General features: G+C 32.8%; 3 protein-coding genes across 7 annotated transcripts; 2 read left to right on the forward strand and 1 right to left on the reverse strand.

The window, feature by feature from the left end:
- The first annotated feature begins 8677 nt into the window (after nucleotides 1-8677).
- Nucleotides 8678-9619, forward strand: LOC133698987 (21 kDa seed protein-like). Its single transcript, XM_062122105.1, has one exon. It carries the CDS (start codon nucleotides 8725-8727, stop codon nucleotides 9358-9360), a length of 636 nt encoding a protein of 211 aa, XP_061978089.1. The 5' UTR covers nucleotides 8678-8724; the 3' UTR covers nucleotides 9361-9619.
- Nucleotides 9620-12735: 3116 nt separating this feature from the next.
- On the reverse strand, nucleotides 12736-16838 carry LOC133699898 (CDT1-like protein b). Of its 5 annotated transcripts, none has more exons than XR_009843336.1 (8): nucleotides 16752-16838; nucleotides 16410-16656; nucleotides 16175-16294; nucleotides 15834-16059; nucleotides 14496-15284; nucleotides 13824-14022; nucleotides 13453-13730; nucleotides 12736-13057 (listed from the first exon to the last, which is right to left on the reverse strand). XR_009843336.1 is itself a non-coding variant. In XM_062123411.1 (8 exons), exons 2-8 carry the CDS (start codon nucleotides 16622-16624, stop codon nucleotides 13003-13005), a joined length of 1695 nt encoding a protein of 564 aa, XP_061979395.1. In that variant the 5' UTR covers nucleotides 16625-16656; nucleotides 16752-16838; the 3' UTR covers nucleotides 12736-13002. The 5 variants fall into 5 exon arrangements, 3 of the variants coding, with proteins under 3 accessions (XP_061979395.1, XP_061979393.1, XP_061979394.1); XM_062123411.1 differs by having other exon boundaries at nucleotides 13640-13730; XR_009843335.1 differs by having other exon boundaries at nucleotides 13453-14022.
- Nucleotides 16839-17486: 648 nt separating this feature from the next.
- Nucleotides 17487-18393, forward strand: LOC133698149 (kunitz trypsin inhibitor 5-like). The gene has a single exon (XM_062120983.1). The coding sequence runs from the start codon at nucleotides 17665-17667 to the stop codon at nucleotides 18298-18300; it is 636 nt and encodes a 211-aa protein (XP_061976967.1). The 5' UTR covers nucleotides 17487-17664; the 3' UTR covers nucleotides 18301-18393.
- Nucleotides 18394-23515: the final 5122 nt, after the last annotated feature.

Genomic DNA, 23515 nt, shown 5'->3' on the forward strand with positions numbered 1-23515 from the left:
ATTCAAATTCAATTTTATTGATTAAACATAATTAAAATCTAAAAATTAAAACTCATGCTAAAATAAAATCTCATCCTTTTTTTTATATAGCTAAGGCGCAATTTAAACTTTTTTGGTCCCTAAAGATTTTTTTATTTATGTTTTTAAGGTTTTAACATTTTGCTTCAGAACTTCATTTTATTTATATTTCAATCCTTGAGTTAAAGAAATAAAAAAAGGAATTGTTGAAAAATAAAAGAGGAGAGACAGAGTTATAAGTTGGCCACATTACAACGATCAAGAAAATCATTCTTGGTGTCAATGAATTCTAATTCATAAGTGGAGTTCCATTTAGATGCTTTTTTCATCTCTTATCATGTTTTGCATTTTTTAAAACTAATTTAGGGGTGTTTTTGGTTGAGAAATTGTTTCAGTGGTGTTCTAAAACCCTTTTCTTAGGAGTTCTTAGGTTTAAAATATTTTTGTGAATTAACAAAACCATTCCTTGATTTTATTGTCACCTCTTCAATAGTCAGAATATGAAAATACAGCTCATACGTCGTTTGCATTTTCTTAAACAAAAGATGGGGCAACAACACGCCATCCACCCTTAACATAAAAAGAAAGTTTTTTTTTATTATCATGTAATTAAATGAAAAGATAATTTTAAAAAAATAAAGTTATTATACCTAACTAGGTCATGTGTTTGGTGTTTGGTGTTTGGTGTATCGTCTTAATTTAGGTACAAGTCATTATCATGATCATATATATTTCCAGTCCTTTTTGGCTAGTCAAATGGCAAGAAGAGAAGTAGGGGATAACTCCAAACACTGGAAGGGATGTAGGAACTAATTCAATTCATGAAGGAATCAAAATCGTGGAGATAATGTGGCAAGTTAGGAGCAACACAAGATGGAGTATAACCCAACACTGTCAATGGTTGATTTGCAAATTAAGCTCTTGTCGAATAAGAAGATGCAAGAAATATTTCAAGCTTAACCTTGTTCTTGCACATCAATGGGTAGAGTTAGCTTCACACTATCTTGATGGTAAGGAATAAGTATGGTATAAAGGGTATGTTTGTGGACATGAGTATTTGGTTAATTTGGATGAATTCTCCAAAGCCATCTATAAAATATTTGGCAGTAAAGATGACATATATAGCAGAAGAGTTTATATGGACATTCATTGTCATGTTCTTATGACTATATGCGTACGTTAAATTCAACCAAATTTAATAAACTGATTAACACCAATTATGTAATGATGTTTATTGCCGAAAACGTGTTTGGCACCAATAATTTGGTGCCATCAGTACATTCTTTTTCACTTTGCATATGCTTATCTTGTGTGCTAGTTAATTAATTACCAAGTACACGCCATGCACGCATCGCTATTAATTTATGTGTTGATTGGTATTTGATGTTACTTTTTACCTCATATTAAAAAAGTAATAATAATTTTTTACATAAAATAATTTTACGGGATCCAAAATTGGGTTATGATAAGGTCATGATCGAACCCTAATCAATAGAAAATGCATTACTAGAAAATTGATAAATACAAACGGAAATACCAATGGAATTTTTCCGTCGATAGATTGCGGTGAATTTTACTGAAAAAATAATCCCTTGTTGTATCCATCAGTAAACACCGACAAAAATATTTTTTTGATATATATCGAAGAAATTACACTGGGAAAAGAAGGTATTAAAAAAAGTCAAAATGTATAAAGACATGTCATTTATACCTATGGAATTATTAACAGAATTAACTCATCGGTGAAATTCATCTATAATTTCATAAGTAATATTTAATTTATAACTTGGAGAGCGACTCTCTCTATCCCCTCCCCCATTTTCTTCTTCTTCCTCCCAGCACTGCAGCAAATAGCATCCCCCACTCCCTCACAAATCAACCTCCCAACGCAAATCTGATCAACCTAACACTTAGTCTGTCAACATCCTTGTTCTGATTCAAATTTTATTGAGGATTCTCCTCATTAAATAAGAAAAGCTACCTATCTTTTGTTTGAACTCCATTTTAAAATGTTAATTTTATTGCATATTTTTGTAGTATATGTATTTTATTTGTATGTTTACTTGTTTTATAGCTTTTCCCTATAAAAATTTGTTTTATGAATGTATGATTTGTACATGTTATGGTTTGTTTGATGTTTTTAAAAATTGTATTTGTTGTAAATTGATGAATTTTTTTTCAAATTTGTGACTTAGGTTTAACCTACAATTAGGTAAAGTGAAGTATTTTTTATGAGCTTTTTTATTGAAAGACCAATTTCCTCCTCCACAACCTTAATTTCATGCACATTGAAAAGAAAATGTTTGAAAAGATGTTTAACACGGTTATGAATATGAAAGGAAAGATAAAGTCCAACATGAAAGCTAGAATGGATATACATTTATTTTTTCACTGTAAAAAATATGGAGTTGGTTTATAATGGGTCACGGGTTGTAAAGTCCAAAGTCAGCTTCACATTAAATAAGAATTAAAAGTCTATATTCTTTTTTTTATGGACATGATTCAAATATATCTAGATTGCTAAATTTGAAGGATTGCAGATTATATAGAATTAAAAGTCATGATTGTCACATGCTTATGCAAACACTCATTCCACAAGCTTACCGAGACTAATTACCAAAGAAAATATGGGATGCACTCATGAAAATTAGTCATATTTTTAGAGATACATATTCCAACAAGTTGCAGACACAACATAAAGATCACCTAGACAATCTATAAATTTAAGATGATATTTCTTATATAATTCTTCAACTCAATAGAATAATTATCCATACATTTACTATTTGTCGAAAAAATTGAAGGTTTAGTTCAATATAAATAGATGTATCCATTTGAAAAGAAAAATAAAGAAAAAGTAAAAGAAAATATTTTTGTTAAATTCATAACGGTTTCTAGCAATGTTAAGAAAAGATTCTCATATTAAATTAATGCTTGGATTCTCATATTAAATTAATGCTTGATTTGGTAAGATCAAATTTAATTTTCTTGATTAAATATAATTAAAAATATCATGATGAAAATATTTGATGTTGAAACAAAATCTCATCTTTTTTTTTTAATGTACCTAAGGCCCAATTATAACTTTTTTGGTCCCCAAAATTTTTTATATTTTTTAATTCATGTTTTTGAGATTTTTACATTTTGTTCCAAAACTTCATTTTATTTATGTTTCAATCATTGATTTAGAGAGATCAGAGAGGAAGTCATTGAAAAATGAAGGAGCAGAGAGAGAATAATCAGTTGGTCGTGTTATAACGATCAAGAAAATCATTCTTGGTGTCAATGGATACTGATTTTTTAGAGGAGTTTCATTAAGTGTTTTTTACCCCTTATCTTACTGGAAAAAATAGATGGGAAAAGAAGAAGAAAATTTATTTCTACTCAATGTTTCACTTATTTTTACAAATTTAGTGATGTTTTGGGCTGATAAATTGTTCATCGAGGCTTTAAGACCCTTTTCTTAGGTGTTTTTAACCTAAAAATATTTTTTTGGATTGAAAAAACCATCGCTTGATTTTCCTGCCACCACCCTAATTGTCAAAATCTAGAAATGCAGTAGACAAGTCGTCTGCATTTTTTAAAAAAATGAGACGCCAACACATCATCTGCCCTTTAACATAGAAAAGAAGACCTAGTGTGCGTGCTTGACCTCCTTCTTTGTGAACCAAGTGTGCTGGCCTGCCCAAGCCCACATGCTTGGCCTATTTGTTCTTTAATTTTTTCTTTGAACTTGTATTTAAATCCATTAAAATAGATTAATTAACAATTTATTTGAGATTTTTATATTTAATACCAATAAATTCTTATGTTTTTTTACTAAGATGATAACTTTTATTATTATTTTTGTGAGTGCTTTTTTGTACAACCGTTCATAATATTTTTTCTTTAAAAAAAAATCATTGAGTTGCTTTCTTACACATGCCTATTTTTAATATCGAGTAGTTAAATGAAAAAGTAATTTCAATCCTTGAGTTAGAAAAATGAAAGAGGGAGTCATTGAAAAATAAGAGAGGACAGAGAGAGTCATTAGCTGGCCACGTTACGATGGTAAAAAAAAAAAAAAACTATTCTTGGTGTTAATGAGTTCTAATTCATGAGAGGGTTCCATTTAGATGTTTTTTTATCCCTTATCTTGTTGGGAAAAGGAGGTCAGGATGGAAAAGGAAAATTTATTTTGACTTAATTTTGCATTTTTTTTTTACCAATTTAGGGGTGTTCTTGGCTGAGATATTTGTTCATTGATGTTCTAAGACCCTTTTCTTAGGTGTTTTTAGGTTAAAAATATTTTTTTGGATTGAAAAAATCATTGCTTAATTTTTCGGTCACCTCTTCGATAGTCGGAATATGGAAATATAGTTGACGCGTCGTCTGAATTTTTTAAAATAAAAAGCAGGGTGACAACACGTCATCCATCCCTTAGCATAAAAAGGAAGCCTAGCACGCGTGCCTGAACTCTTTCTTTGTGAGTCAAGTGTGCTGGCCCACCCAAACTCACGCGTCTGACCTATTTGTTCTTTAATATATTTTTTTTCTTTGAATTTTGATACAAGTCCATTAAAATAGATTAATTAATAATTTATTTGAGATTTTTTTATTGGATACCATTTAATTTTTAATTTTTTAACTAAGATCATAGATTTTTTATTATATTCACAAGTGCTCTTTTGTATAACCGTTCACAATGTTTTTTTTTATTTTAAAAATACATTATGTGTGTCGCAGGTGTGCGGCGTCGCGTTGATCGTTCACCCCCACTCAATGTTTGTGTATCTATCTGGAAAATATAGGGAGAAAAGGAATTCTTGTCTTTTTATCAGTGGAAAAAATAAAATGGGAGTCGCCACCTAGTATGCTGGTCACTAGAAACCCTAACTGGTCTCAGAGATCGAGTACGGAGACTGGTTCCGTAAAGTGAAGGTATTAGCACCCCAAATACGCCCTACCTAAGGTAAGCTGCATTGTTTTATTTTCTGATAAAAATCTAAGGTCTCATCATGTTAGTCCATCTATGGTTCAAAAAAATCCCTCCTCAATAAGGAGGTTCTTATCTTATGGAGTAAAACCTAACCGTTCTAATGTCTATAAAAGAACTATTGTTTTAATATCGGGAATACGTTTTACGTGTAAATTCATAATCTCTTATATAAAAAGAAAACAAAATAATTTTTTTAGGATTTTTTTGAAATATTAGCCAAGTTCTCGTGACTTTAATAAACTGGTTATTAAAGCCAAAATGCATGCTAAAACATTTTTTTTTTTAAGTTTTCTTTATTGTATGAAAATATGATGTGATTTTTTCTTTGAGAGACTTAGCCGTATGCATGAAAACAAAAAAACAAAATTTTAAGTTTTGACGAAAATTGGGTATTTTTTTAATACTGGATGTGTATCTTTACGGTATAAAAATACAAACCAAAATTAAGCAAAATTCTATAACAAAATACGCGGGGAAATTACAAATTTTTCTAAAAATATTTTTGAATATATTTTTACTGGGTTGGGCCAACTCATTTTAGGCTGGGCCAGACCCGACCCAAAAAAGAAATTCGGGCCCATCAGCTACAGGGCTAGACTCAGCCCATCCGGATGGGCTGGGCTGATGATCCAACCCGAAAGAATAGAAGGCTGGCTGCTGGTTATTGTGCTGAGCAAAGTAACCAGTGAATTATAATTAGGTGGTTATTGTGCTCTACACAGTAACCACCTAATTATATTTCATTTGCTGCAGAACGTGAATTGCTCACGTTCTGCATGCAAATAAAGACGAATCAAAAAATGGACAACAAAGGGGGAGGAAGGTTACCTGGAATGAGGGAGCGTGGTTGTTGTCTCTAGTGGTGGTGGTGGTGGTGGCGGGTCACGGCTGAGGACGGTGGTTCTTCCTCTTCTCTTGCGTGCTTCCTTTTCACGCTGCTGCGTTTCCTTTCTCTTCTCCTCTTCATCTACCTCAGCTTCCCCCTGTTTTTCTATTCTTCTTTTATTATCTGCTGGTGGCGGTGGCAGCGACTAGGACTGCGGATGGTGGCTGGGAAACCAGGTGATAGCTGTTGTGATGGTGGTTCTACGACTGTTCTTCTTCTCTGTTCTGTGTTCCTCCCTCTGTCTGTCTCTATTTTTTTTCTTCTTCTTCCTTTTCTCACGGTGCAGGTGCTATTATCGACGATTGGGAGGACGGTGGAAGCTGGCGGTAGCTCTGGTGGTGGTGCTACTGTGCTGCTCCTCCTTCTATGCAAAGATATCAGCCCCTGTGTCTTCTCTTTTGTTGTTTTTTTTCTTTTCTGTTTTCCTTCTTTATTCCATTCCGTTTCTTCCCTCTCTGTCACTGCTCTTCTCCACTCTTCTTTCCCCCTTTTCTTCCTTTTTTTTTCTGTTTTGCCCGAGCTTCTCTCCTCTCAACAACAAATTCTCCCCCCCCCCCCTCTGTTTTCTGTTCGTCTGTAAACCCTCATGTCTTCTTTCTCAAATCGTTCCTCCCTTCTCTATTTTTTTTCTTCTTCTTCCTTCTCTATTCTGTTCGGTTTTCCCTTCTCTCTCACACATTCATCTGTTCCTTTTTAAAAATTTTGCCCCCTTTTGAATTCTTCTTCTTCTGTATTTATAGGCAGTCGGGGGAGAGGTTCACCATACCCTGTCCAAGTGCATGGCATGGTGGGGTGGGATGGCTCTTGTGCAGCCGCTGTAGGGCATGGCCTTCCTCTTCCTTCGTCGTGGTGGCAGGGTATGATGGGTATGGGTAGTGCCGGGTTTCTTGGGCAAGTGGGGTGGTAGAGAAGGAGAAGTTGAGCGGGAAAAGGAGATTTAAAATCTTCTTCTTCCCTACCTCTGCATGCGCAAGGAAGAAGGAGAACGGTGCCGTTCAAAACGGCACTGTTTCAGTGTTCTGTTTTTTTAAAAAAAAGAGAGAGAGAAAAGAAAATGTAATTTGAAAGAACCCAAAAATGGGTTACGACAATGTGAAAACTTTTTTACACATGCTTATTTTTATTATAATGTAGTTAAATGAAAAGGTAATTTCAAAAAATAAAGTTATTAGACCTAATCAAGTCATATGTTTGATAAGTTGTCTGGGTCGATCCAAGACATTATCGTATTAATATTTAAAAAATAATATTAAAAACCATTATCTTAATATTTTCTTAAATCAAACCAGGTTTTTACTAGATCTATTAAATAATCTTTTGACTAATTTTGTCAATCGAGATTAACTCTAATATTATGTAGTTTAAAACTAAGGTAGGGAAAGTGCCACCTTAACATGTCATTTTTATATTGTCATAACCTATTTTTAGGTTATTCTCCAAAATTCATTTTTTCTCTTCTAAAAATCAAAAACATAATATTCGGACTAAAAACAAAAAATTCATAAAATAATAACAGTGAGAACAGGATGTTGAAGCGCTAAAAAATGGCTAGAAATTGGTTGAGGAGGCTCAAAAACTCAAATATTAAAATTGGCAGTATATTTTTTATAGATGAAGATCCTTGTTGACAAGAAAAATTCAAATTGAGGAAGAAATGTCCAAAAACAAATATTTATAGACTCAATTAAATTTTATTGGAGGTTTAATTGAATTTATAGAAGGTTTGATTGCAAGAAAAATTGATTTTTAAGTAAATTTGGGCTTTAATTGGAAGAAATTAAAGTTTTGAGGTTAAATTATAATTTTTGAGAGTTGATTTGGTCAAATCAGGTGCTTAATTGCAAAAATATTGAAGTTTGATGGTCAATTAAGGATTTAATTGAATAAATCCAAAATCAAGGATCAAACTACAAAAGCGCGGAAATCTGGAGTTCGAATTGAAGTTCGTCAGGGGTGAAATTAAACAAAATTGAAAGTTTGAGGCCAATCAGGGGTGTAATTAGAGATAAATCACAAATTAAAGGACAATCAAACAATGCAGATTACCTTAGGTAAGGCGTATTTGGGGTATTAATACCTTTTATTTACGCAACCAGTCCCCGTACCCGATCTCTTTTTACCCGATAAGATAAGGACATCCTTACTGAGAAAGACTTTTCTTAAACCATAGATGGACCAACAATTAGAAATACAATAACACCTTAACTTTTTATCAGACAATCAAACAATGCAACTTACCTTAAGTAATTATGGCGTATTTGGGGTGCTAATACATTCCCTTTACACAACCAATCCCCGTATCCGATCTCTGAGACCAGTTGGGGTTTCTAGTGACCAAAATATTAGGTGGCGACTCTCATTCCATTTTTCCGCCGATAAAAGACAAGAATTTATTGTCTCCCCATATTAGATAGTTACATTAATGAAGTGAAATATCATCGCGACGCCGTACACGTGTGGCATATATTACAAATATCAAGGAATAAAAATCGGTTTTAAACAATGCTAATTAATTTAATTTTTACTTAGCTTTTTTTTCCATTATAATTTTGACAATTATTTACAGGATAAGTCGTTATCATGAGCACGTATAGTTTGGCCATATGTGAATAATTGATATGATGTCTACGTACTATGAAAGAATGCGAAACATGTTTGCGAAATAATTTGTGGTTGATGTTTAAATTGATAAACTTATTTCATAATGTAAAAAAAAAAACAAAAGATAGACAACGACATTTGAATAATTGTTGAGCTTCCAGGTTCTAGCTCTATAAATGCAAGCTTCTTGGGATTGTTTTTCATATCCAAGAACGAAAAATCTCAATAACATCAAATAACAATGAAGTCTACATTGTTGGTGTGGTTCTCCTTTCTTCTCTTCGCCTTTGTTCTCTCAGTGCCGTCAATAGAAGCTTATACTGAGCCGGTGCTTGACATTCAGGGCGAAGAACTTAAAGCAGGCACGGAATACATCATCACTTCTATTTTCTGGGGAGCTCTAGGCGGGGATGTTTCTGCTACCAATAAAACTTGCCCGGATGATGTTATTCAATACTCTTCGGACCTGTTACAAGGCCTTCCAGTTACCTTCTCACCTGCCAGCTCCGAAGATGATATCATCCGAGTTTCTACTGATCTTAACATCAAGTTTTCTATTAAGAAAGCCTGTGACCACTCATCAGTCTGGAAGATTCAGAAATCTTCCAACTCGGAGGTACAATGGTTTGTGACAACGGGTGGGGAAGAAGGAAATCCTGGTATTGATACATTAACCAACTGGTTCAAGATTGAGAAGGCTGGCATAGGGTACAAGCTAGTTTCCTGTCCTGAAAACATTTGTCACTGCGGAGTTCTATGCAGGGATATTGGGATTTATCGTGAGAATAATGGACGTAGAATTCTGTCTCTTAGTGATAAACTGTCACCTTTCTTGGTTTTGTTTAAGAAGGTTGGGCCTTTAAGTTCATCCATATGAATGCTGAAAGCCTGAAAGGGTGTTGGCGCTAAATAATGATGGAATAGGCTAGCTGCTATTGTCTCTAGTCATGTTTCTTGGCTTTTTCTTTCTTTCTAGGGGTCTCAATGGGTTCGTTGTCTCTTACTCCAAGCAGAGCCAGCTAGATCTTGGCTCCGCTGGTATAGTGATATACCCAGCTAATGTTTCAATGGATCCATGGATGATGTATCCAAATAACAACAACAATAATAATAAAATAATGAGACCCTTTCTTATATATATATATATATATATTTTTATATAACGTTGTGATATGATTTAAACTTAAGGTGGTCTTGGAGAAATTAAAAATGGATTCAGTTTTTGTAGAACAGTAACGCATCTCCATTGATATATAAAGCTAGAAAATATAGCTCTAGACGTCCTTTGACAAATCGGAGCACAATTACAAGAAGCAGAATACGTGCACCGCATGGCTTGACATAAAACCGAAAGGGAATCAATCAGACCTCCTTCACGTGTAGTGAGCAAAATCTTTCAAGAATGGAGTTACAAAACAAGGAGATCTTCATAGACAGAACATCCTAACATGGAGTTACACTTGTCATGCTTTCTTTATGATATCATGTGTATATTACCAATATCAAGGAACCAAAATGGGTTTTAAGAAAGGTTTATGATGTACACTTGTTTTTATGCTAATTAACAAATCCATTTGATATAGTACTTAATGATATTATTATTAAAGGATAGTACTAAAAAATGTCTTTTTACTTCTAGTGTTCATCTGCTTGTAACATTGCATATTGAAATAGTATTTTTTTAATTTAGTTATTAAATTTTTATTTTACATGATAACACTCACGAGTATAAATTAGCATCCAATTGTATTTTATTTTATTTTATTAAGAAAGGGTTGAATTGAAAGATAGGAGATTAAAGTAAAAAAAACAGGTTGAATAGATGACAGATTTAAAATTTGTTTTAAAAGTTCTTTTCTATCCCCTCATCTTTTTTATTTTTCTTATTTTCAAAAAATAAGTCTTGAATTCGGAAAAAAAGTCTCTAATTTTCAAAAAATCAAATTTGATCCTGAATTGTATTTTTTTTATTTTTCAGTCTTTTTTTTTAAAAAAAAAGAGAGTGAGTCGCTGGATTCTAACATAAAAAGTATACTAATTACTAAAATTCTAAAATAAATCGTCTAGTAGCACTAATGTAAAAAACAAAAGAGATAGTTATAGTGACATCGACATTTGAACGAAAAAACTCTGCCTACTAAGTACAGAACAAAAAGGCGAAAGTTTTTTATTGTGTAGAAGTTCATTGTTCATCCTCTCACATATTATTGTAAATGGATTGTGTAAGTTTTTTTGTTTTTTCAATTTGATCCTTAAAATTTTTTTTTAAGCGAGTTAGTCCTAATTGAAGACCAAATGATTTTGATTTTTTATGAAAGGATGGGATAGAAAGATAAGGGACCGAAATGAAAAATGTATCAAAAATGGGTGGCATGCCATAAGTTTTATAAAAGATACACTTTGATCCTTAAACTTAAAAAAAAAACACAGATTATACAATTTCGGTACCTCAATATTTTTCAAATTCAAATTTGATACAAAAGTTTGTTTTTATTATTTTTAAGTTCCTCATTGAGAGAGAGGTCACCGAATTTCAACGATAAAGAAAGAAAAATGTCGTTGACACCGATTTATGCTATCAAAACAATCAATATTTGTGTCAAATGGTTTCATTTGGTAATGAGAGTTCACATTAAGTGTTTTTCTTACGTTTAATGTTCATGAAAAAACATATCTAAGCTCAGGTTAATTTTTTATTTTCTGATTGATTTTGATTTTTGAGATTTTTTTTAGGCCATAAATAGGTTTATCACGATTTCTAAGGTGTTTTATAGATGTTTTGGGTCAAAATAGATTGAAAATTGGGTTTTGGGATCAAAACAATTTAAACCCTGATTTTCCAGGCACCCTAGTAGTTAGAATCTAAGAAAGATCAGACAACGCTTCGTCTGCCTCAAAATAAGTTTTTGAGTGAAAAAACTTAAGCCTTGATTTTTCAGCCATTACCACAGCCAAAATGTAGGCAAGATCAGACGACGTGTCGTCTGCCTCATTAGGCAATACATTGTATGATTTTTTACGATATGTTATCCATCCTAATTGTAACCAAGAAAAATAAGGGTCCAGTCGCGCAGGCCTACACGTTGCCCTTATCAAAATGGGCTAGATGGTTTGGCCTGGCCTTTGCTCTCTTTTTTTCTAAATTATTATTTTTTAATTATTTTTTTAAAATTAATAATATTTTTTATGATTTTTTCTCTAAATTTCTTAATTTATATTTATATTTGTACCCCTTCTCTCTTTCATTATGTTTGGAAAGCTTATTTTAAATTATGAATTTTTTTGTTATGTAATTAAATTTGAAAGTTTTTTTATTTATCTATAATTTTTTTTATCTTTTGTATGGATGAACTTTATTTTTGATAAAAAAAAATCAGATAATATTTGTAATATGTGCAACCTTGCATGGTATCTTTTTCCCTTTTTATTTTATTCAATCAATTTAATTTGTGTTTTTATTTCTATTATTATTTGCTTGAATAAAAAAATTATTTTAATAAACAAATTTAGAAAACACAACTGAATAAATGTCCTATCTTTCGAGATTAAATATCTTGATCTACACCTATCTCTTAATTTTTCAAGTATTATTTTTAGATATCATTAATAACTTTTTATTTATTTATTCGCATATATAGTTTTTAATTTATTTGATTACATATATATACATAAATCTTTTTATTTGAACTTAAATTTCTTAAACTATAAAAATACATTGAAAAAACCTACATGTATATTTTTTAATAAAAAATAAAAATAGCTGACCCGCAACGGAGCACAAGTTAGATAACTAGTCAACTAAAAAATATTCTCAACAACAAAATGCAAAAAACATCAAAAAGTCATCCAGAATTTCCTTAATTATTAATTTATAATTGTGGAGCTTCCAAATTAAAACTAAAAAAACTTGAAGGGATGGTAAAAACATCATTTCCCTGAACAAATTTACCATCTTTTACTCATGATCAAATAAATTTATGTTTTTCCATTCACATCAAGTAATTGTTTGCAGACAATATTCTCAAATCTCTGAGCTTTTCTATTAGAACCAAGAAAATACAAATCTTGCGTCTGAAGAACCAGCACAAAGAGTTTCCAAATGAAAAACCAAGGCATCAGAAGGAATGAAAATTAAATAAGAAGAGCAGTTTGGTCTCCAAGATTCATAGTGTGCATCGAATTAAACAAGGTTGCAGTTGAATTCAACGTAATTATACATAAAAAAAAAAAGGAGGTAGAAATGAATAGCCTGTGGATAAAAATGGAAGCAGAGATCACCCTACTAACATAACATTCAACGATCAGTCGAGTCAAATACAAGTTTCGCTCTGCACCATCTGGTTGACGCCTCCCTATGCGACTAAAAATCTACTGTGTCTATATAATTAAGCAAGAAAGCAAATTATTGGGGGAGGATGGGATTAGCGAGAACTCTGGGTCCGAGTCCATGCATCAAATTACATTTCCCTTCTAGTGCCAGAACAACTTGTACTAAATCAAGATACCTTTAGATATTGACCTATGCTATGAGTACCATCGCCTGAACTGTTTCCAAGTCTGACATTTTCTTGATCCTGCACGAGGCCAGAAAGGCATGAGGGAATGACAATAGGGCCAACTCATAAATACAAAATAAACTTTACTTTAACAAAAATAGAAAAAACAATCTCATAAGCAATGTACATAACAAATATTGATCCACATCATCAAAGTTTACTTTCATCGAAGGGCCTATGTCTACAGCAAAATAAAACAGCTTGATAGGATTTGATGTTGCTGAAGAAAAGAAGTTTCAGAAGCTTTCTCCTTCACACAAAAGCTCTTGCTGTTTTAGAAATATTTTTTTTTTAGAAAGAAATTTTTAGCAATATTTTTTTACATTTTTAGCATGTTTTCTCACCTACATGTGATGCCCCCCCAATGAAACTAACAATATTGTTAGAAAGAAATTAAGGTGTTACTTTATTACCTCAAAATAAACAGATTAACATGTTTAGTTGTGACCTGTTATACACATTTGCAAAATATTCACGTATACAGAGAAACATGCATATCCATCTTCTAATGTCTAGGTGCCCCCCACAATATTTTCTTTACAGTTCTCCTCATGGATAGATAGTTGCATAAGAGATCAAAGAGATGTGTGATACACCCACTTGTACAAGACATCACCACTAGGTGCTGGTAACCTGCAAATCCAATCTGGAACTCGCTTTTCAAGAATCCCAATCTGTTCTTCAACCGCCACTGTAAAAGTAGACTGAGTGAGTTCACTAACCAATGATTCAATGAGAAAAATACGAAGGGTGCTGCTATAAAGGGAGACCCATCGTGACCTACTTCTGTCAACAATATCTAAACTATCTAGAATTATCTTGTGCACAAGTTCCTCCTTTGTAATTGGGGAGAAGTTAACTGACTGGAATATGTGGTGAACCAGAGAAACTAGGTCAGGCAACTGAATAGACATCTGCTGGTGCACTGTATCAGACTGACAGGTTTTCTGATCTACAGATGAGTGACCAAGGCTTCCCTCCACCTGCAAAGTGAATAAGTATAAAGAGTTTTGAGTCAATAGAATTGCTCCAAGGACAAAATGCAATCAAAGCATGCCAGCAAGTAACGAATGAAAAAAGCACAATTCAGCATGTATGTCTGCAGGTCTGACATACATGCTGCCATGCAAAAGTTAATCCTAAACAATATTCCCAAGTATACCAAATAAAAGACCAAAACGCAAAATGTGAATGTCATCCTTTATTTTTCTACCTCATAAGAATGACTGAACAAACTATCATCTTATCGAGGGTTTTGAATAGCTGCTGGATGAACTATTTTCAGATGCATATAATTTATTCATTAAAAAATAACAAGAGAAGGAATGTCTTGCTAATGATGGCACCATAGGAAATCAGTAAAAAAGATTTTCATTTAGAGGTTCATACCCATTAAAATTATTGACTTCCAAAATGATGCTTCAAATATGACTAGGTTGAACAGGAAATGGCACACCTTTTTAAGTAGTGAAGAAGAGCCAGCAAGAGGTTGAGTGCTACTATCATGTAAGAATTCATAGTATTCTGATGCACCTTTATCGGCTTCCATGTATGAGAAATCTAGCACCCTTTTTGCAGGCTTACAAGATAATGTCTGCTTTTGGCCAGTAGTGTCCTTGTGCTTGTCATCAGAGCTATCCATTGCTCTCCTTGGAGTTGACTGTGCAGGTGTTTCTAACAGTAATTTATCAACAGATGAGTCAGGTTTACACTTGGGGCTGGTAGAAGTATACACATCAGCAGAGACTTCAGGATTGATTGGTTGGCTAGGCAGAGGATTGAAAGAAGTAAATTTGGAATATGGTATGCACGATTGTCTTGCTCGTTCGCTTTTGATGTCCAGGTTGGTCTTAAAATTAAATTTAGAACAAAACTCAGGAAATTCTCCAGTTCTTGCTTCATTGAGATGCTCATTATGCAGATCGCCAGATGGTGAAACTGATGAAGGAACGGGAGATGCTAACAGTTGCACCTTCTCCTCTTCAGAAAAAGTCTTCTGAGAGAAGTGCCTATTGAAAGATGGGCGTAGATGGGATGGAGTGGACAACATCTGACTTTCAATGGCAGCTGGCAGATATTCTCTTGATTGATCTGTGATCATTGGTTCTGGAGCAATGATCTCACTTATTTCATTAAAGGGCTCACAAAAGACAGCCATTGAATGGTCACCAGCCTTGTCCTCAAAAGCAGCCTCCTTACTTTGGTTAAATGGACCTGGTAATATAGCCTGTGGGATATCACAGGCCTTACAAGCAGAAAAACAAAGAACTGCCTCAATTCTTTTCACTCTTTGTAACCCAAGGTAAAGGAAATGTCATGAAGTTTTATATTGGCATATAGACCCAAAGAGCTAAACCTAAAAGAAACAGAATGTTAAGGTCATCAATGGAACCTGACTTTACAAACACCAGAGTCCTTTATATGCTCATCCTGCAGGAAAGTTTTACACAGAAGGAAGCTGTATACAAGCATGTCCTCTAAAAATGTTTAAATCTCTCATACATGCTGAAGACCAGAATATTTCTAGACGTACCCCAGTGTATTTTCTCATCTTTGGCTCTATATACAGTAACCATAATTTATCACGCAACAAGTCTGTACCATACTTTGCACTCCAATAATCTATCTAGGTTGAATCAAAGCAGTGGCTAAAAGCTCACAAACAGTGCAATCAGTCAGATAAATCGCAATGTTGAATTCTTATTCGAGTCAACTAATTAACAATTCCACGGTAATCAATCCAATCAAAAACTCAGGCAGCAATAAGAAAACTGATATAGGGACAGACACATACCTCAGGATGCTTTATAAAGTAATCAACAAGCCTAGAAGCGAAAACTTGGCGCAGAGCAATAAAATCAGATTCCTCATCGTGGCCTTCTACAACATCAAACAGCACTCCGATTTTCATATCTGGCTTCATGCACAGGGATTTCTTGTCATGCACAAGAATCTTATCCATCTGTATAGCTTCAGGAAGTAAATATTTTATCCGTGCAAGATGTCCGTAAGAGAACTTCCTGAACGAAAGAAACAGTGGAACTTAAATAACATTCAATAAACCCCAAGAGTCAAAGATTTGCATACAAAAATCAAAACAAGAATTGAAACAAAATTAGGCAAAGTGGCTGATACCTTTGAGTCAAGACTTCAACTTGGGCAGATATATTTTGAAAAGTAGGTGACTTTTTTCTCATAACCAGCAACCTCAATGAACAATTCATACTATCAAAGAGTTCTACAATTGTCTTGTGCCTAAACAAACACAAAAAAAAAATCCATACCTAGTATCAACAACCCAAAACTGAAAAAAGAAAAAAGAGAGGATCTCTTACAAGTTGAAAGAAATGCATCACCTAAAAAAACCCACCTTTCTAAAATTTCAAGTTCTCCTTCTCTGAATTTAGCATGCAAAGGCTCATTCGTCTTGGCAGGTGTTTGAGATGCAAACATGCTAGCTTCCAAACTTTTCCGGGTTTCAATAGTTTCTGGTTTTTGAGTTGATTCATCAACCGAAAGGATAATCTTTTCACACTTCAAATCAGAAACTTTTCTCCCTCTTTCTTCACATCCGCTCTGCTCCATGCTATTCAACACTCTAATTTACAGTGCAAAACCTGCGAAACCATTCAATTAGACAGCAGTAGATGAATGATAAGCGAGATTAAGAAATGGGTTTAGCTAAGAATGCTGGTAGAATTTGAAAGCAAACCTTAATTGTTACCGTTGGAGTTGAATTTGAAAACCCTAAATTGAAAAGATTGGCGAGTTTAAAATACACTGGAGAGTGGAGAGTGGAGAGTGAAGGGGAGGAGGGAAATATATGGCCATTTTAATAAAAAGACATAATTGCCCTTCTAGTCATTAGGCCTTAATGACTCCAACTCCGAAATAACTATACTTGTTTTATTTTTAATTTGGGATATCAAGAGTAAATAATTAAGAGAAAATGTATATTTAATGTCTAATCTTTTATATTATGCTCTTATATTAATTCTAGAGTTTCGCCTTTAAGTTTTTTTTAAGACCATTAAAATGGAATCTTGATTAATGAGATGGGTTCCATGAATTAATATCAAAAGCATTAACTATAATCTTTCTTGAACCAATAAAATGAAACTAATAATATTGATTTATGAGATTTTGTATTATTAATATTATTTGTTAAGAACAATGCTATTTTATATATTATATAATTCAAGAAAAATATTAACTATGCGATTGGATTTATAAGAGTCACTAATGAAAACCATTTATTGAATAAACCATTAGCATAGTATTTGACCCCTTTTTTTTTTATCAAACAAGCCATGGTGTGTGTGTGTACAGTATTTGACTTTTAGGATGTGGTTTTGTACCAGCCCAATTGCATCAAACAATGACTTATAAATTAATAAATCATATCACATTGTAAGACGCTCTCGAGAAGAGAAGATCATGATTTATTATTATTTTTTTATTGATTTTAGGAACACAGCCACCAGTAATGACCTCGATCCTCTCCGCTCATTGAAAAGTTATGAATTAACTACAATCATCATGCATTGCTAGCTCTATAAAGTCAAGGATCTTCCCATACGTTCTTGCATAAACACATCACACACAGAAAACAACTCACAACAACAATGAGGATGATGGGGTCTGCATTTCTAGTGTTGTCCTTCCTTCTTTTTGCATTAGCTGCAAAGCCATTGCCTCGGGTAGCAGCTGGTGCTGCCCCTGAGCCGGTGCTTGACATCGCCGGTAAGGTGCTTAGAACTGGCACTAATTACTACGACATCCTCCCAGTGGAGCGAGGGAGAGGAGGTGGGATCACATTCGCCATCACAGGACACAAAAGCTGCCCAGTGGATGTTATGCTAGAAGATTATGAGGATTCAGATGGTCTCCCACTGCAATTCATACCTGCGAACCGCAAGAAAGGTGTCATCCGTCTTTCTACCGATCTCAACATCAAATTCCCTGGCCCAGCAAGCTGTGCCGCAACAGCAGTGTGGAAGGTTGAAAAATATGATAAACTGACGAGCCAAATGTTCATCTCAACTTCTGGGGTTGAAGGAAATCCCGGTCCTGAAACTGTAGACAATTGGTTTAAGATTGAGAAGTACGGGAATGACTACAAGCTAGTTTTCTGCCCTACTGTGTGTAACGATCACTGCAAAGTTCTGTGCAAAGATATTGGCATTTATGTTGACAAGGAAGGATTCAAGCGTCTGGCTCTTAGCGATGTGCCTCTCAAAGTTAAGTTTAAGAAGTTTTGAAGATCATTATTGGCCATGAATGCCTCACGAATGCAATAAAGTGACTCCTGTAATATCATGAAAGATTGAAATAAATTAAACTTTTGCTATCTAGTAAGTGACTTCGATCTATTAACGAGGAGAAGAAAATCTATCTGTAACTTTTTTCATAAGGAATCTGCCTTCAGTGATTTACCAGTCCCAAAGGAGTTTTCTCAGAGAAAACTATTATTACTTATACCCATTTTTTGTTTATTTCCACTATACTCTAGTTACAATAGCTAAAATAAAATATAAATTTAAAGACACTAAATTGTATTTAACATTGTGTTCCACTAGTTTTTAGTTTAGATGTTGATATAAGGAATTGGATAAAAGATTTTAATTAAAATTGTAGAAACAATATTTAGAATTTATTAAAAAAAATAATTTCAATTAATGAATTATTTCAAAACAAAGAGCTTTAAAAATGAATTGTGACTACTCCAACAAATGGAGGAATAGATTATCTTTTATATATATATTTTTTTTCAATGTTGTAGATCATGATTATATCCAAGTCAAAGTATTGTATTAAAAAGTACAAAATATAATTCTTCATGCTTATGAATCTTGTTTTAAAATAAAAAGTTTAATGACCATTAGCATAATAATTAAGGTGTTCTTCTAAGCCTTTTCTACGAATTATAACAATTAACAAGAGTAAATTTGAACGATGATAAATTTTTAATTTAAAAGAAACCTAAAAATGTTCAGGCAAAAAATCTTAAAAGACAAGTAATAAAAATTCTTATAAAATATTTTCTAAGAAAAAACAAAAAAAATTTAAATGTGTTTTAAAGATTTTATATATAAAAATATAAATGATATAAACTTATTTTGAACAAAAACTTTTAATATTTTATATCTCTTCCATGACATTAATATCAATGAAAATATAATAGATATTTAGAGGACTTTTATAAACCTAGTAGTATGTAAAATAGAATCCAAAATATAGTTGAATCTATAAGGGTTGAGTTTTTCCTTAAGATGGAGCTTATAAGAGCTGGATTTTTTCTCTAGGATGAGCCCATAACAGTGGGCTCTTTTTCAAAACTAAACTCATGAGAGCTAAGCTCTTCTATTAGAGACATTAAGCTCTTCTTCAAAGCCGAGGACTGAACTCTTTTCTTAAATTGAGTCCATAACATTGAGTTCTTCTTCAATGTTGAGCTTATGAGAATATGTTTTATTTTAGACTGGGCCATTAAAACTGAGTTCGGCATGATACTTGAGATCATGAGTTTTAGATTTTCTAAGTTTTTTTATGCCTATTAAATTTAGATTTATTACTACCGGTATCTTTTGGCTAAATTTTGCTATTGAAAGATATTTATATTTTTTGTAGATAAAATGCTAAAAACCCTGTAAACACTTACACGCCCCTCAGACAAATAAGATCATATATATTAAGAAACGTTGTCGCATAAATTATATCATCTAAAATGGAGTAAAATTTAGATTTTATGGAGAGAAAAAAAGATTGTAGATTAATTACATACAAATATATATTATAAGCACAATTATATTCTCCTTTGACAATAACAAGGATGATTGATACCACAAAAGATCAGAAAGCTCCTGTGATATGATCCAATGAATTGTACATTAAAATTCAATAATAAGTTGTATTGTAAAATAAAAAAATAAATAAAGTCTTTGAATTAGATTAGGGGTGTGTAAAAAAAGAAGAAAAAGCAGGCCAGAATGACCCCAAAACAACAATTATGCAAAGGACCCACACACATGATTGAAGACACGTGTTGCCTGTTCCTGACTCTTCACCGTCATCTAACCGTTGCATAGTTGATTTGATGTTTTGTCTCATAACGTGGCAGATTCACAACGGCTCCAAGAAAATCTCCATCTAACAATGTTGTGGCGCCAGCACAAAGTTACCGATCCAGAATGGCAAATATCACGCGCTCTTCAAGGGTCAAAACGCCTCGTCAGTGGCCGCGTGTCCAATCTACACGTGCGACAATCCCATTAAATTTAAATAATTAATATTTGGATCACCGGCCTGGGACGTGAACTCCATGAATGGACCAATGAGGGACAGGGATTAGATACTGATGAGATGAGATGTGGTGACGTCATGCTTAGGTGAATCCACGTGGAAGGCTAACAGATGATGGACGGTGGGTTAAGAGGGTGACTTGTGTTGTTCTTACTCAGGGCAAAAGGTTCGGTCCTTTCTTTTTTGTCGTCGCTGTCTTAATTATTACATAGTTGAATTTATGTTTTAGAAATATTTAAAAAAAAAATTATTATTTATATTTTTTTAAAATTAATTTTTTTTAATGTTTTTAAATTATTTTAATATACTGATATTAATAATAAATTTTAAAAAATAAAAAGCTTTATTTCAATATATATCATAATAAAAATAAATATTTTAAAATGTAATCGCTACTCTAATACCATGACATAATACTCATCATATCTTACAATATTAGTGTGAGGATTTTCATGTATTTGTGTTGTACATTTCAATACTCCTTTACAAACCCTTACTTTCTAATAAAAAATAGTATTAATTTGTTTTTTTATTTCAAAAATATTTTTTAAAAAAAGTTAAATTTTTTAATAATTTTTTTATATTTTTAAATTATTTTGATTTGCTAATATTAAAAATAAAATAAAAAAATAAAAAAAAATATTATTTTAATATATTTCAAAGTAAAAAGTACTTTGGAAAACATATTAATATTAGAGGTGAGTAAAAAAACTGATAAACTGATTAAACCAAAACAACCAGAAAAAAACAAAAAAAAAAACCGAACCATGAAAAAAGACTTATTAGAATATATTTTTTAAAAATTCGATTAGGTTTGATTTTGGTTTCATAAGCTTGAAATCAAAAAACCAAATTGAACCGAACTGTTTTAGTTAAGAAATAAACTAAATCAAACCAAACCGAAACAAACCAAACTGAAAAGAATCTATTAAAAAGTTCAAAAAAACCCCAAAAAACAATATAATTTTCAATTTTCATTATAAAATAACCGAACTGAATCAAACTAGTCGATTGAGTTTTGGTTTTTAATTTAAAATAATCAAACCAAACCAAAACCAGTCAGTTGGAATCGATTTTAGTTTTTATATATATTTTATAAAATTTTAATTTGATTATTTTTATAAATAAAAATCAAATCAAACTAAAAATAATCCACCCTTGATTAATATCATTATTTTCATTGTCCATGGATATTTTTTTCAATCATAACGTGGCTTTTGTCGTATCTTAGGAAAGATGTCGAGATTGTTTAAGGATAGAGAGCTCTGTGGATCGATTAATATATGTGATGATGACAACACAAATGGCATTTACGAGAAATATGATGTAAATGAGTATCGTGGAATGGTTCAAGTGGTTAAGTTAAGATGATGACGAAGATGGATGGTTCAACATCGATCCATCGGTTACAAAATCCAATGCCAACCACTAGTTCAGATTACAAGATCTACAAATCATTAGAGTGCATTAGTTGAGTTAAAAGAATATATATTTGAATTCTATAGAAAGAGTTGATATATGTTTGAGCTTGCAAATTGATAATTAGATTTCATTTCCAAGTTTAATTTGCGGAAAAAATATTTATAGTGCTCAGAAAAGTATTTCAAATACCGGATTCTTTACTTGTTTGACCATCATATCTCCATGGCAGCTTCTCAGCACCCAAAGTTGTTGTTGGATTTTCTTTCTTTGAGTTTTCTGGGCTAAAGATTCCAGCTAAAGATTCCGTGGCAAAAACATTGAAGTAGTGATGTTTTTGGACAAATTGTCGAGATTTTCAATAAAAAGTATTGTTATTTTGGCTGAACAAGGTGTGAAAGAGATATGTGGTTCTTCCCATCCCGATATGAACAATCTACGTTGATATTGCTAAATCTTTCGCCCATTTATTAACATAAAAGTGATCTAGTAGAATCAAATTAAGATTTTTGGAATCAAAAGATTTATTTTTTCTGTTGTTTTAGGTTCGAGCCTTATGGTTGCTTATGTAATAGCCACTGGAAGCTTACATGGTCGTTAACTTTAAGACCCGTAGGATTAGTCGAGTTACACGCAAACTGACCCGGACATCCACGTTAAAATAAAAAAACAAATAAGATTTATTCCTTGAACATAATAGATTTGTTCATGCAAATATAAGAATTGCATAGAAAAAAGGGAAAAGTAATATAGAGTTTGGATTGTAATAATTACCTGTTTTTTTTTTATTATTAATATGGTTGTTTGGACTAGTTTGGGTGTACCTCAATTAATCATACGGATCGTGAAGTTAATGATTATGTAAGTTTTCAGTGGTTCTGAAGTTTATAAGACTCAAACTAGTGACCTCTAGAAAGTAAATTTAAAATTTAACCAGTTAAGTCATACCTTTAGAGTTATTAAGTACCCTTCTTCTTATAGGTGTACAGTACCTGTGAAGTATGCATCAACTCTTTTTGAATGCTAGTGACAGCTGAATACCTCTTTATTTTATGTCTCTTTTTTCATAGATTACGGCCCCAACTCTGTCCTAATCAACTAAACTCGCCTATGCCTAAGGCCCCAAAACGCTGTCTAGCTGCATAAACTCTCTGTGTTTTGTTTCCAGCTGGGCTGTCAGTTCATATTTTCCTGAAGAATTGAACGATTAAGCCACAGATTATTCTACGAGACTGGGATATGAATTCATAACAATGACTGTTTTGGTAGGAAGGACGAGCAGAATATATGGACCAAGTGCCTGTGAGGTTGTCAAAAAGTCTTCAAGCTTCCCACATGGTGAAACAGGCAGGAAGCTTGCTGGACTCACGAGGACAAGTGGCCGGGAATAAAGTTCAAAGTTGTCATTCGCATTCACAGTGAATAAAGACAGCAGCATCCATGCACTTGGCCATGTTCTTTTCGAGCTTATTGAAAAATCAACCGCACGCTATGTTCAGTTCTTGATTTTTCAGAAATTACACCGCATTTCTAAACACACCTTCAACTTCGAACCTCACTCAGGCTAGCAAGCAATGTTCAGTTTCTCGATTTCTTTAAAACTTCTACTGACTAGGTGGAGGCATGCATATGTATGACACTTTGTTTATGATTATTGTTCGTGCTTGCAAGGTTTGATCACGTCTTCCCTTCGACAAGGAGCTTGTTCGTGCTTGTAAGATTTGATCACGTCTTCCTTTCAGTAAGGAGCTAGCT

The sequence above is a fragment of the Populus nigra genome, chromosome 7 (assembly GCF_951802175.1).
Source record: "Populus nigra chromosome 7, ddPopNigr1.1, whole genome shotgun sequence".
Taxonomy (NCBI): domain Eukaryota; kingdom Viridiplantae; phylum Streptophyta; class Magnoliopsida; order Malpighiales; family Salicaceae; genus Populus; species Populus nigra.